Genomic DNA, 15,173 nt, shown 5'->3' with positions numbered 1-15,173 from the left:
ACTTTACGTTTTGGGAGTTCAGCTGAGGACTGAAATCACCAACATGTCACTGAAATTCTTCGACTCGCTCATCAGAACAAGGGGAAACGTTAAAAAATAGACAGATTAATATTGCATATTGGGAAAATATGCTTGTCCCAATCACGCTTAATCCCAAACCATTAAAGTAAGAATTTTAATCACCCCTGAATGCTGAAACGCTTGATGACTTCAATCAGCTGCAAGTACTTTGGATCAGAAAACATTACCTCCATCAACGCAAAACATTTTCATAAAAGTGCATTTCATCCTCAAAACTTCTCAACCCTGCTGTAACCAGGAAGAACCAGAAACCTGTTTTACTTTCAAGGTGAGAGCACACAGTGGAAGACCCAGCCATCCATAGCAGCTTTTAATCAGGCAGAGAGGGAGAGCCCACGTCTCCTGAGCTGATCAACACGTGGCTGCAGGGAGGCTTTCACATGGGACGACGTCATGTGCCCACAAAACTACACACACAAGAAACACATTATTCTTACCGGCTCCAAACACACTCACACACACACACACACACACACACGCAACTTCAACAACAAATCAACATCAAAGGGCGCCAAAGCACATCAGCAACATCATTACATAAAGTCTGTGCACCAGGAATCTGTCTGGAAGGTTTTCTGTTTATTCTGTGAAATGAGATTTTCTGCCATGTATGACATGAGTAAGTTATGTTGGAGTGGAGATTTCCATATGGCTGTTTGCCAAACAGGAGATATCCTTTCAAAGCTAACTGGTGACTGAATGTCCTTGGAATTAGGCAAGCAGCCTAATCTATTCTCCAAAGAGCTTTGGGAAAATGATTTGTATGTTAGTTTAGTTTAGTTTAGTTTAGTTTAGTTAAGTTTAGTTAAATTTAGTTTACTTTAGTTTAGCCATCTTGGCTTATCTTAATTTAGTTTTGTGCTTTAGTTTCTTGTATAACCTTTAACTTATTAGCTTAGCTTAGCTATGAACTTCGTAACATAAACAAAATAATAAAAAAGCTCAGTGTGTAATAAAATCAATTATATTGATAAACAAAGTAAACTAGGCGAAGCATGTCTAGCTAATTGTAGCCTAGCTTAATTTGTTTGATTGCTTGGTTTATTGCAGCTTAGTTATGGCTCAGTTAAGTTTAGGCAGTAAACTTGACTAAGCTGAAACCTATTTGCACATATTACATTAAGCATTTTTGTGTTATTATTTTTGCATAAATGTGTAAAAGATTAAGCAAACTCAGGTGAGCATATTTAGTTTTAGCTTAGTTTAGCCATTTTATCTTAGCCTTCTTTAGCTGTTTAGTTCAATATAGTTTAGGCTAATCTTAGCTTGTCTAACGTGACATATAGTACCATATAATGTGTTAAAAATAAATAAAATAATAAAAGAAAAAGTACCCGTTGCATTAACACAAAACAAATCTATATACATGACAAGCAAATTAAATTGGGTGACGCTTATAAGCATAGTCATTTAGTTTATGGTAGCTAACTTAGCCTGGATATCTCATCTTATCATAACTTTGTTTACCTGGTTACCTTATTTAACTTAGCCTACATAGTGACTTAAAGTTTAACTTTAGGTTAGTAACTCACTTAGGCTATGTAATGGAAACAAAACAATCCATTAAAAATACTAATAACTAATAATAATTGAAAAAACTATATATATACATGATAATCAATGTAAAGCGTTGAAGTTAATTTAGTAATGGATACCCAAATATAAAAATGGTAGGACACAACATGACTCGACTAATTATGAAGGAGCAACATTTACAGCTAATCAACAAATAATTATCACCTTATTACCATGTATTCACCTCATCTTTACGCTGTGTTTTACTGGTACAAAACAGACAGAGGTGCTGTTCTTTCCATTCTGTAAAAAACTTCAGCAGCTGCACATGATGGAAGAAGTGAATAATCACAATTAGGCCTATTTATCTTTTTGAGCAAAGCCAAACAGTAAAAACTTTTGATCTTGCTTCAGGAAATGATGAGATATGTGGAGAATGTGCTCTTAATTTTGGGGTCTTTCCACAGAAACAACACCACTGGCTCGAGATGGCAGCTATCAATCATTTTGACAGAGGTCTCACTCGGTTTTTGTTCCATAAACCTGGAGTTAATGTGACTTCAGTGTTTAAATGTGCACCTTTAAATCCAGCCCATGATCATCCCTGACTGTCCTGCACGTCTTGGTTCAGTTGTAGCCACTCATTCCCTTCAGAAATTCACATAAACATCTTGAACATGTAACTGTACCGATCCATAGTCCTGTGTGTAACAGGCGCAGGCTGGATTGATGAAGTGCAGAATCAGTGGCAGTCCGACTTCTCGTGACACCCTTCATTCTCTTTATGTTTGGCCTCCAAGGCCCTCTCTTCTTTTTCTTCTTCTTCTTCTTCTTCTTCTTCTTCTTCTTCTTCTTCTTCTTCTTCTTCTTCTTCTTCTCCTTCTTCTTCTTCTTCTGGTTTCCCCTCCAAATTTGGGCATTTGAGGAGATGTGTCAACATGTTTCCATAGCTGAGATGTTGAAATTATGAAGTGAAATGACTGATGACTGTGTGTCCGTAGTCTTTGAGCATATTCTATTTTGAGGTTTATTGCTTTAAAAGTATCCAAATCTCTGTCTTTGGCACAAGATTATTCTCGAGTTAAATATGAAGGATGATGTGCAGCGTTATCTTCTTTTTGTGTTATATCCCAGAGCTCTTACACAGAGATACAGTCAGAAATTCGTCAACTTCTTTACCCCTACCAAGATCAGCGGTGATCATAAAACTTATAGGTGGTACATTCATTTCCAGGAGAGTGTAATAAACTATCAGCTCTGCTCTCAACACTGTCCAAAGAACACTGCATGCACTTATCCCCCTCCCAGACACAATAATTCAAGAAAATAACACTTTAATGCAACAACTTATCAAGACTGTAAGTGAGGAAATGAGTCTGAATTACCCTAAATAACTCGGGCAGCTTTTTGGAGGAGGTATACATTTTAAACAGCAGTTCCAATGTGATGACGCTCATGTGAGATGAATGAAAAATATCAGTTGTCCGATCGTGACTAATGCACGCTGTTTGGTTTTGGTCTAAACATTAGATGTAGGTCTTATTTCAAAAGAAGACGTTCTCCTCTGAAGCTGGAAACATTTTGCTTCTTTTTGTGTGCATTAGTGATTCACCCACCTTCAGACAGGGTGAGGGGAGCTGCATGGGGGCTTTTGATGTTCGTAAATGAAACATCTGCACATTACAACGCAGGAAAAAAAAACACAGACAGGAAAAAGAAAGGGCAGACATGTGACTGAGGTTTACTGGACTGAATAAAGTGGGTTTAAAAGACACAAGCAGGGACTAAACTTCCCTTTGATAACATCTCACGGTCAATTTCCCCCCATTTTATCTAACATTAGCCACAGGGCTGCTGCTGCTGCTGGCCCTTAAAAGCTCCTTGTCATCTTCCTCTGTACGTCTTCATTCAATATCTGAAAAAGTTCAGATTCTGGTGGACGTACACACAGATCAAAGACACCGTATCATGTTTACGGTCAAACCAGAGTGGGTTTTATCAGTGTTTTAGTACGAGTACTCATGGTGCAGCTTTATTAATAGATTATATTAAACAAAAGAGCATTTTGACACAAGTGTATGAAAGTATGAGCCTTCCAGCTCAAATGACATGAACTACATCCAAGGCAGTCACCTCCTGCTCTTTCCTGTTTGACAAATCACACTGAGCTGAAACTTGGAAGAACAAAATGTCCTGAAAAAGGGAATATCATGTTTAAGAGCTGAAAACTGAAAACCACAATCAGAGACTGTCAGCACACAGTGAGCAGACCACCAAGAGCAGCAGCAGAGTCCAGGAGACACAACGTCACACATCAACACCAGGATTAACACGGACAGACAGCAGAGGTTTGTCGGGAGATTTATTTAGAGGTGAAAAAGAAAACATGAAAGAAAACCAACATGTCCTCCTTAAAGTCAGGAATCTGACAGTCAGTTTACACCTGATAGTGAAGGCTCGGTGTGAGGATCCTGTGGATTTCTACAGCTGCCATCATGACCAGAAGAATATTTGTTCAGTTTTTTGTTATTATGTGAAAAATGTTCTTGTTTTTACAAGAACATTTATATAACAACATATCTTTCATGTTAGTTTGGCATATTTTCTCTTAATTACTCTGCAGACCAACCTGTTCTGTGTCTACCAGAACCTTTTCACTGACACTTTCTCATATGTCTGGAGTCCCAAATGTTACTGAGTCAATAATACAAGTTTCTCAATTTCAAATAAAGTTAGTCAGTAAACTTATATAAATCTTAATAAGTCATTCAAATGGACTGTATTACTAACCCATCACTTTTGCGGTTGTAAATGTTTTTTTTTAACAGATTTAGGTCATCAGTCCTTTGGAGGGTTGTTAGAGAGCATTTTCCACAACCTGGCAACCAGGTTGTTTTTATTAATGACCTATTAATGATCTATAAAGCATTAGTAAATTATTTATGGGCCACTGATAAAGCTATAAACCTTTTATAAAAAGCTCTCTCGTTATAACACCATATCGGTTTGCCTTGTGTCATGAAGCGTCCAGTTAAAATGAGCTGATTTGATTAAAACTGTTTCCTGTTATAATTAAAACACTTCCACAGTAAACTAAACAGACATGAGGATTAAAGTTTATGAGGTGTGTCTTTGAGATTAGAAGAGCGTTTCATTTTCTTGCTCTGATTGTCAGGTGATTGACTTCAAGCTGAATTAATCACAAAGAAATGTGTGAGTTTTAGCCACAACCTTTGTCTTTGACTCACTTGTATTGTGATGTTTTTGACTATAAGTAGCAATGAAGCCAATACTAAATATACTTGGAGTATAAAAAGCAAAACTTATCAGATGACAGCATCCCCCTAAAAGAGTGTTTTATATATAACTGGTTTATCTTTAGTAATGCTTCACTGTGTGAGCAGAATAATGTTTTAGTTGCTCGAGGCGAAGATAATTAGTTGGTTGCTCAGTCTATAAATGCATCATATTTTAGGCATCTTGTGTGCACAGTCTTGATCCTCAAACTAATTAGCTGTCAAATAAATCCAGTGGAGTAAGAAGTACAATATTTCCCTCTGAAGTGGAGTAAAACTTTATAGTAAAGTATTTAATATAAAGTACAAGAATCTCAAGACAGATCAAACAAACTGCGGATTCATGTTTCTCTCTTCCTGGAAACTCCTGGTCATAACCCTGACATATTACTATCCAGACAAGATGATGGAGTTCATCAGCAGCAGCCTCTGAACTGAGGCCAGGAAGAAGTTCATTGTACTGCAGTTAGTGTCAACCTGCTTTAATGAAGAATATCACTGTCAGACTTTGTTAGAGCCGAGTTACTGTTTCCAGCACAGGTCAACATGGTTGTTCAACATTTTCTTACTTTTATTCATTTTTAAAATACAGACAATGTTTGAGGTTTCATATATCACTTGTTTGTTTTGTTGGTGCCTTTATTTTTAGCTGCTAGAGAAAATATAATTCGAACATGTGTTTGTTTGTTTGTGTTTTAGTGTTACTGCTGTTGTGGGGCCGTCCCGGCCAGGAGAGATGCTTCAAATATAAACTAAATGGACATGAGGACAATGGTTTGAAAAAACATTAGGACCAAACCTGATTGTGGGTTCATATTTATTATCTCACTCCTTTTACTTTATTCATACTGAACAAAAATCAATATCTTCTCTCTGCAGCTCTGCAACAAACCTGGATGACCTCCAGCTGTGTTGACGGTGTTCACAAACCAGCAGGGTGAAGAAACCAGCTGAAGAAAGAAGAAAATAAAAACATAAAGACACATTTTTCACCATAAAAAGTCTCACTACAAGTCCTGTAACTTCAGACCATCAATTGTATGTTTGAACATTGGGCTCTTCCATGACACAGCCGTAGATACAAAGACGCCCCCTGGTGGGAGCTGCGTGTAATAACATCGAAGGTGTGGAGAAGCACATTTTCCTCAAACACATGTTAAAAACATTAAAAAACATATTGAAGGCAGAGACTCTTAATAATCCTCCCTCTGTGCTTACCTGTTGAAAAGGATAACATGACACTCAAGTACTTTCAAGTTCTCCTCTCATCATTGTTTCAGAAACTGGATTTTTTATTTAATGTGCTACAACTGCCACTTTTAGGTAAGAACTTCAGTAGCTGTGTTTTGTTTGTGGATCTGGATCTCACGGGTAAAATACATAGATATTGCAATTTCCTTTGATTCATTTTGGAAATAAACTGTTGTAATGAAAAAAAATTGTATTGTTGAGTTAAGACTATCACAGTTCTGTTCGCCGTCATTCACCAGATACCTGCAGCAAATAAAAGCAATTGGGTTTATTTTCCTTGTTAGCTGGCAGCTGTTTCACAGCCAGAACATTAGTGGTAAAAGCTGCTTTCACATCCTGTCCTCATGCTGTTAGTCTATCAGCACATGTAGCTACTGATGGAGACTAATGATATTCCTTCATGCATGAAGTACAGCAGGTGGAGGGTTACAGGTGTATTACACTATAGGATTTTAGGATATGAGCTGTATTTTTATTTTATATAAAGAAATTGGAATGTGCAAAAAAGTAAAATACAGATACAATTTATTCACTTTCACAACTGCTCCGGCAAATTCAGTAATTCACTGTCAACGTTCAAAGGCATGAAAACCTCTGGATGGATTACTGAAGGGGCCCGATCGGTTAAGCATCCTGGGCCAGAGCCGCTGATTGAAGCAACAGTTAACATTTCTTTTTGGAAAGTCAATCAAACAACCACAATGTAAACAAAACAAGGACAAAAGGACGTGCCAGAGGGCACAGTAATAAACAGCCGACAATAAATAACCACAAAGAGAAAACAAACCACCACAAGGAGACAAAAAAACAACCATAAAGAGACAAAAAAACAACCATAAAGAGACAAAAAAACAACCATAAAGAGACAAAAAAACAACCATAAAGAGACAAAAACAACTACTAAGATCAGCTAAATGAACCCATAGAGCACAAACAGCAAATCAATGCAGGGTTTGCAGTTGTGTTGTGTCTCTTACAGTCGGGGTTTCATGCTCGAAAGCTGGAGGGGTGGGGGCTTTTACATGACTGTGTCCAGGGGTCCATTTATTCATAATCCATCCCTGTCTGTATCTAGTGACCTACGTTTTACACCTAAAAATAATCAGGTCTCAAGAGTCTCTGACAGGGTCCAGCAACAAAGAGAACAAATGTTTGGAATTATGTGTTATATAGTATATATTTGTTCCCTCTGTGAGCGTTTTTCTTCCTCCATCTGTTTGTCAATGTTTAATGTAGAGAACTGTTGTTTTTATTCCCATTTTTATTTTTATATAGTTTCATTCTGTGAGTATTTAGAAATCCAGCGTAACTTAAAAGTCACAGCTACACTTGACTTTGGCCAGGAGAAAATCGTATATTATAAAAAGACGTAAAACCTGGTGCAGTGTTTCTCCCATGGTTATATTAGCACATATTATACCTGTATCACCTACCAGCTGGGGCCCTGGTTTAACAGTTAAATTACAATGTCAGTCACACAAAGTAAAACACATTAAGTAGCTCATCCTTGCTGAAAGTTTATGTTTTTCAAACGTGCATCTTCATTTTCCATTCTGTTAAACAACCAGGAAAATGTTGAATCCACGTTTATGACAACATCTTTCAGAAAATGAAAACAAATTCATTTGCACTTGATGATTTTCATTCAAAAATTATTTTAAAAATCTTGAAAAAATGTTTCTACAACATGCTTTTCTTCATGAAAATATAAAATGATTGTCACAGTTTTCAACATGTTCAACAAAGACTTTAACACAACAACATAAAGTCACAGATAATATTTTTTCCCACGAAACACATATCTTTTCTTCCTGTAGTTTTCCTTCCTCCTCCTGCTGAGCCACCGGAGGCGAGCTCTGTCCGCTCTGTCCGGGCTGGACGACGGGAACGTCCTCTCGGGAAAAATCTCCTTCAGTTTGCTCAAGAAAAACACCTCCAGGTTTTGACCGGCCTGAGCCACCTCTGAGTCTGGCTGCACAGCAGAGAGAGAAGAGTTGAAATAATGCAAACCTTAGAGGATATCTGTAGTTTAAGTTACGTGTTTTATTTATTCAGGGTTAGTTGACTTACAGTAGGCTTGTTCACTCTAATAAAGTTACTTTATTTCACAGGCCTGCATTTTAAACTGTATACAGGTAAGTACACATTTTAGTTAAGTCAAAGTCCTGGATTCAAAGCTTTCCTTAAATACAAAAGTATTACTATCTGAGTATCTGAGATATCACTTGATATGAACCGGCAGATATACACAGCCTGACTGGCAGACCCTACACATAAACAAATCAAGGTAGAAAATACCATAAGTATTGACACGATACTATCTGGGTCCAGTTCGCTGCTACATGTGGAACTTATTCCCACAGGCTATAGCACAGAAATGATTTCATTACACCAAAAATTAGATTAGATCGGCTCAGATTCCAACATCCTTATGACAAACTTACGTAATTAAAAGTAGCGCAGTTCTTGAACATCAGCAGGACGTCATCTATGAACTGCTCCGCACTGAAGTAGTGCAGAGTGTTGCTCTTGTCCAGTTTCCTGCGGATCACCGACAGGTCGATGGGCCTCTTAATGATCTGGTAGTAGTTTCGGGCCTGGAGCGCATTCAGAGAGATTAGATCACTGTAGGAGAGACTGTTGTCATTTTAACATCATGGTTTGTTATGAAAGCGAAATGGAACATTTTACACACAGAGTAAGTCAGTGTTTTCTCTGCTTAGATAGATTGTTAGGCTCATTACATGCTGCAGTCACTGTGTTTCTGAGTTTTGTATGAGGTCAGCAGTGTGCGTCTCTCCTTTATGATTGATAAGTCATATTTTATAGATTGCTTTGTTCCAATTTATTTCTTTGGAAAAAGCCTGGAGGATAAGAGTAGTGATGAAAATCTGTCTGCAACAGAAACATTTTTTCACTTAAAGGTTTTGGTCTATGTGGTGAAGGAGTTGTATGTTGTAACATCTGTTGTATCACATCTGAAATTTTGTATATGAAGACATGTTGTATTCTTGCTGTATTTTTTATGTATTTTTGATATTTAAATGCAAATTTCCCCACTGCAGGACTTATAAAGTATCTTAGCTTATCTTAACCATATGATCATAGAATCCTGGGATTGGCCCATTATTTGTCAACTTTCTTAATTAAGGGCTATTATCTAGTTATTATGACATATTTGCACAGTTACTGACGTATGATCTCCTGTGATTTCTATGGTAAACATGTTGCAGTTCATCTTTTTAAAGGGGCTATTTGTAACTTTTCTCTGCCGCCAAATGTGGTTTCTTGCTGGAGCAGGTGGTGGTGATTGTCTCTTGAGTTTACAAGACAAGAGCGTTATGTCTTCAGGGCAGGTTGGAGGCTACAGTGAGTCGCGATCAGAAAGTGAGGAGACAGGCTAGGGCTAGCTGGTTAGCATGCTAACTTCAGTAGAAGAAAAGACGTGATAGAGACAAGAGTTAACATTGCTGTTGCTTTCCATTGCTGCAAACAGCTGTCGGTGAGTAAAGGAATGAAGTTTGATTATGAACGCATGTTTTTTCTAGACTGGTTGTTAATGCTAACGTTAACTATGTAGCAATAGCAAAACTTACAAATAGCTGCTAAGATGTAAAGTGTGACTGACCAGAGGGCTGACGGGTTCGTGAAACGGAGCGCTGAGCAGGTGACAGTACAGCAGCAGAGTCAGCTTCTCACACCTCTGCAGAGGGAAACACACACAAACGCACACGCATACACTGATTTAAACCAGGTCACACACCCCCACCAAACGTATTTTGCATCATCTTATCATGAGCTTGCTCTATACAACAATCCAGAACAGCCACTGATAGATGACAGTGAAATCACTATGACATATTGTTGTTGTTGTACAAAACATATATACATAACATATGACATTCTTCTGTGTATTTCTTTAATTTAATTCAGTGATTGCAGCGATTATTTGTAAACAGACTGAATTCCATCACTTCCTGCCAATTACAGCTTGGTCTTCCTCCTAACTGTATGTTTGTTGCTAATGTATTGATCCATGTAACATAATTATGCTTTCATTTTCAGCACTCTCAAAAAAAAAAGACTAAGTTTAAGTCCACAGTAGTTAAGTAAAAGTTAACATTAAGTTAATATCAGCACAGAAACCAAACCACAGACACTGTGCTGCAGCTCACCCTCTGGTCCTGGTTGGACAGTGTGTATGGAGCTTTGACTCCCGCACAGGAGTTCATGTTCTCACAGTCGTAGACCTGGTCGGCCCTGCACAGCGTGCACACCCACTCACCTCTGTATGACACACACGACTTGTGTTAATTCAAGTTTGGAGATGAAAAATACATTTTCTTTACAGTCGTTCATGACAGAGAGCGTCAACTTTGTATTATCATTCTATAAAAACCAACAATTATTATCAATATTTATCCTGATAACAAGTGTTGATAGTTGAGCCAAAGCCTGATACTGATTTTAATCCATGCTATGTTATGTTGCAGTGTTTTGCTGAACACTGTGATGAAGTTTATTCCTGAGAAGTCAAAACTCATGTAACACTTGCAGTGTGAAAAATAAATTCTGCAATATATTTTGGGACCGGAAAAAAAAAGACCATGACAAATTTAAGGGAAAGGATAAGATAAGTTATGGAAAAAAACATTGAAAAAAACCTTGAACATGACTCCTCACAACCTAAGGAGTAGAGCTTGGCCTATCAGCAGGTGTGAGTTAAGAAACACTGTCACCATTATGTGGCTTATGTGGAAAAACTAATCAAATTTAAGGTATTATCAATACATCTCATGTAATTGAATATCAGTGATATATTGCTCTTTTTTGCTGCAAGTAACAATAATAATAATAATAATAATAATAATATCAGTGTTGCCTTCTTAAATCCAAATCAGTAAGGCTCCACAGGTTATAAGCTTTGTTTTAAAGGGTCCAAAGCCAAAAAAGTTGTAAACGACTGCCCTAAGTCACAGTGAGTGCATTGATTGTCATCATAAAAGTGTGTGTTCAGTTGACAAAGGTAGGTACAGTCTGTAGGTTTGGGTTTTCATGCAGAACTTACAGTGGAGAGCTGGTGAGAGGAGGTACATGACAGGCCAAGTGGTAAACTTTAGGGCAGCGGTCACAGCAGAGCAGATCTCCTCCATTCAGACAAACAGCACAGAAGTCTTCACTCTCCACCTCCTCAGTCCCAGCTTCAGGTCCAGGTCCAGGTCCAGGTTCAGGTTCAGGTTCAGGTTCAGGTTCAGGTCCAGGTCCAGGTTCAGGTTCACATTCAGGTTCAGGTTCAGGTTCAGGTTCAGGTTCAGGTCCAGGTCCAGGTCCAAGTTCACATTCAGGTTCAGGTTCAGGTTCAGGTTCAGGTTCAGGTTCAGGTTCAGGTTCAGATTCAGGTCCAGGTTCAGGTTCAGGTTGAGGCTGCTGGATGGATGAGTCGCCCTCCTCCTGTGAGCAGCAAAGATCAGCTCTTTGTTCCTCACTGTCATCTATTTGAACCACATCTGCTTCACACTTAGCTTCAGATTCATCCTGCAGCTGCAGGGATCCATCCTGATCTGCGCCTGGTTCCAGATCCAGTTCAATCACCACAGTCTCATCCGGATCCAAATAAAATGTTTCAGAATCTGTTTTCCCATCCGGGTCCCATTCATCAGAAGCAGAATCAAGCAGGATATAAGGCTGATCTGGATTTGATTCACAGTCAAAGCCTGAGTCCTGCTCTGGTTCTTCAGAGAGTGGACTGTCAGGACAGTACGGTTCAGTCCAAGATGTTGGTGGTGTATCTGGTCGACTGAGATCAGATAACTCATCTGCCTCATTTTGACTGAATCCATTCTGTGAGATTAGGACACAGTGATAAAGAAAAAAGGAAAATAATCATAAAAGAGAACTCAGGTTTATCTTCGTCTCAAATGAAAATGTCTAAACCTTCATTTACCTGCTGAGGACGAGTTAAAGACATGTCACTGTGGAGCTCAGCTTGTGTTTGGCTTGGCAGTCGCACCAGAGACACCACAGGCTGCAGAGATGATAAGGACACAGACCGGAAGTTCAGTCGCTGCAAGCTCACTACAGGTGTACAGGAATTACCCAGGATCCTCTGGGCCTCTGGATGAACCCTGTGGAAACAAATGTAGGCCTGGCTGACATATTGCAACAATAGTGTGGTCTGGCTCTCTTGTTGCACCAGCAAAACATTGTCTGCTCAGTGGAAAAAATGTTTTTCCCAAATTTTCAAATGAGGAGTTTTATCCAACATGGACAATATAACATCATGAAGTCAACAGTTCTACATTTTAGGAAATACACTTAATCTTTCAGAGTTGCATCAGAATATATCTTATATGTGTATTTAATACAGAGCTATGGCTTGGAGGCGATTAGCCTAGCTTAGCATGGCTACAGGCATAGGGAAACAGCTCGCTGTCTAAAGCTCTCAAATTGAAGTAGTTGTTGTATATTGTTTGTTTGATCTTTCCCAAACAGACATATAGATGATCATTTGTGCTGTACAGAAGTACAGAGTAGATAGATAAACTGCTGTAAAACCACAGGCGGTCATATTTAAAGTAGCAATCTCAAAGATCTCAGTTATCTTTGGCAACACTGATGGCAATAATCAGTCATCATTGTATCATCATTCAGTGATAGATAGTGACTTAGAAGACACTACTGGGTGACAGCATAGCTGGTTGTGTTCACACATGTGTTGTTCCATATGCATATTTAATATATGAATATATAAACGACGATGTAAACGTTACACAGACCCTCACTGCTGTGCAGATGAAGACATAATTATTTTGTCCAAATAAGTCCAACGTCTAATTAAAGGGTCCACAATGGTTTGCCTGGTGTAAATTTTTTCATCTACCATGTCTATATGCACCAAACAAATGTGTGAACACATCCATGTATGCAGACATGTATCTGTCCAAGTCCATGTCCCTTTGTGAACTGTATCATATTTCCCTTCATATTTCCCTCTGCGCACAGATTAAAAAACTAGGATTCAGTCTGATCATTAGTGACGGTGCTGGTAGACAGAATTTCTTTGGACAAAGCCAGGCTTGCTGTTTTCCCTTGTTTCCTGTCTTTATGCTAAGCTAAGCTAAGCTAACTGTCTCCTGGCTCCAGCTCCGTACTAACTGCGCAGATATAAGAGTGGTGTCAGTCTTCTCATCTAACTCTCAAAAGAAAGCGAATAAGCTTATTTGCCAAAATGTCAAAATATTCCTTTAAGTACATGTTTTCTATTGTGTTGTTAGGTAAGCAAGTTGGTATTTACTTTACCTTATTCTCTTCAGTAAAGCTTCTACACTTCTATCCACTTGTCTTTGTCGTTGTTCAGATAACGAAGAGGCTGCTCTGGTTTTTCCATTGCAAATCTGGTTTGACTCATTTTTCATTTCACAGAAGAGCTATTTAAAAAAAATAGAGTTTTAGTTTCACACTCATCATACTAACAATCAAATTATATATCAGTTACTCTGCTCCCACTTTCTGAGCACTGTAATACACATCCAGCTGTTGTGATAACCCTCTCAAATCATTTAAGACCTTATTTAAGTACTCTCAGTGTCTGTATTACATGTTGTGCTGGGAGGCTTGGCTCCTCCACTGCAGATGCTGGATCTGAACTAGTCTCAGATGACATGGCCTCCAGTGTGAGCTGTACTTTACTCTTGGCTACCTGTGGCAACAGGGTAGGCCGCCTTTGGGGAAAGTTGCCATGGTGTTTGTGAGGTAGGTCTGCCATCTCCAGGAGATCAGGCCTCTTGGGGTGAAAAAATAGAAAAGAAAACACAGAAGAAGCAGCTGGTTTGAAATCTCCTGTGTACTCAGTGTTTGATGGCAAAATACAAGAATCAAAACAAACAGAAAACCACCAAAGAAGCAGGGAGGAAACAGGAGAATTACCATTTAAAGAGTAATTTTACTGCTTGTTTGTCCAAGAAAAATAATCTCTCTACACAACAAATGAATGATGACAGCACATGCAAAGGAGGACATCGTGTACATGATGATTAGTGACAAAACATTAACAACATACAGGAATTAAGTAGAATCATAACTGTGCCTTACCTGCAGTGTGAACATAAGCAATGATAAAACAAGATGTCTGCTTCAGAAAGGCAGGTGAATGTGTCCTCAGGTGGATGTGAGCTGGAGATGAGTGGGATGGCAACATTCCATGTGTCCAGTATCAAGGGGGACACGAATGATTTGATTGGTGGAAAGCAGACACAGCCTCACCCCCCTGACATTTCAGCACTGCCCTGAGAGTCACTGCAAGCAAGTGTATCATATTAATTATGCTTCAGAATATGTGCTGCTCTTATTTCAGTATTCCCATCATGGTAACACTTTACTGGAAGTCCATATATTTTGCATTTTCAGCAAAATATAGACATTTAATGAATGGTTTATAACACATAGGCCTAATACAGTTAAATGCAGATATAATGTATGTGTCAACAACTATAACTCCTCCTGAGGGCATCTATAGGCTATGTGGAGTCGCATAAACAGATAATGGATGACATTACAGTAAAACACAATTGTATTAATATAAAAAAAAGTCCTCATAGGAAAATTTATTATTGACAAATGCTGCACACTGACATTTCAAATGTCCTTAAAGCTATAGGCTACTTTAGAACTATATAATAGTAGGCTATGCCATAAACCATTTTTAAATGTCTGTATATTGCTTATAGATACTAAATAGGGAGACTTAAAGTGTTACCCATGTCCTGTGTTTAAGTAAAAGTATCAATAACATTATATGAAGTAATCCATTACATTAAGTAGGATAATTGTCACGCATTTAAAATCTTACTTAAGTATCAGCTAAATGTCAAAGTATCAAAAGTAAAAATACTTGTTGTTCAGAGACAGGGTACATTTAACTGAAATATTAGCCTACTTCATATGACTTTATTTTGTATACGCAGTCGGTTGTTGTTGTTGTTGTTTTCCTGCCGATCTGCTGATCTACACTCCAGTCCAGTGGGAGGCGGT

At 38.3% G+C, this 15,173-nt stretch overlaps 1 protein-coding gene across 1 annotated transcript; it reads right to left on the bottom strand.

The window, feature by feature from the left end:
* Positions 1-5,663: 5,663 nt before the first annotated feature.
* On the bottom strand, positions 5,664-15,162 carry LOC111649166 (uncharacterized). The gene is made up of 10 exons (XM_023398919.2): positions 15,079-15,162; positions 14,235-14,438; positions 13,741-13,926; positions 13,443-13,570; positions 12,088-12,268; positions 11,212-11,984; positions 10,319-10,430; positions 9,772-9,846; positions 8,588-8,740; positions 5,664-8,115 (listed from the first exon to the last, which is right to left on the bottom strand). Exons 2-10 carry the CDS (start codon positions 14,247-14,249, stop codon positions 7,912-7,914), a joined length of 1,827 nt encoding a protein of 608 aa, XP_023254687.2. The 5' UTR covers positions 14,250-14,438; positions 15,079-15,162; the 3' UTR covers positions 5,664-7,911.
* Positions 15,163-15,173: the final 11 nt, after the last annotated feature.

The sequence above is a fragment of the Seriola lalandi genome, unplaced genomic scaffold, assembly GCF_002814215.2.
Source record: "Seriola lalandi dorsalis isolate HSWRI2012SDOR001 ecotype SW California unplaced genomic scaffold, Sedor1 jcf7180002050061, whole genome shotgun sequence".
Classification (NCBI taxonomy): Eukaryota; Metazoa; Chordata; class Actinopteri; order Carangiformes; family Carangidae; genus Seriola; species Seriola lalandi.
Note: the sequence above shows the minus strand (reverse complement) of the source record. Positions and strands in the feature narration are given on the sequence as shown.

Excerpts from the sequence above, each read along its gene's own strand:
- LOC111649166 (XM_023398919.2), bottom strand. Across the intron at positions 9,847-10,318 it reads TGTCCAACCAGGACCAGAGG|AGGTGTGAGAAGCTGACTCT; the intron begins GTGAGCTGCAGC and ends TTCCCTCTGCAG. Across the intron at positions 8,741-9,771 it reads ACGAACCCGTCAGCCCTCTG|GCCCGAAACTACTACCAGAT; the intron begins GTCAGTCACACT and ends AATGCGCTCCAG.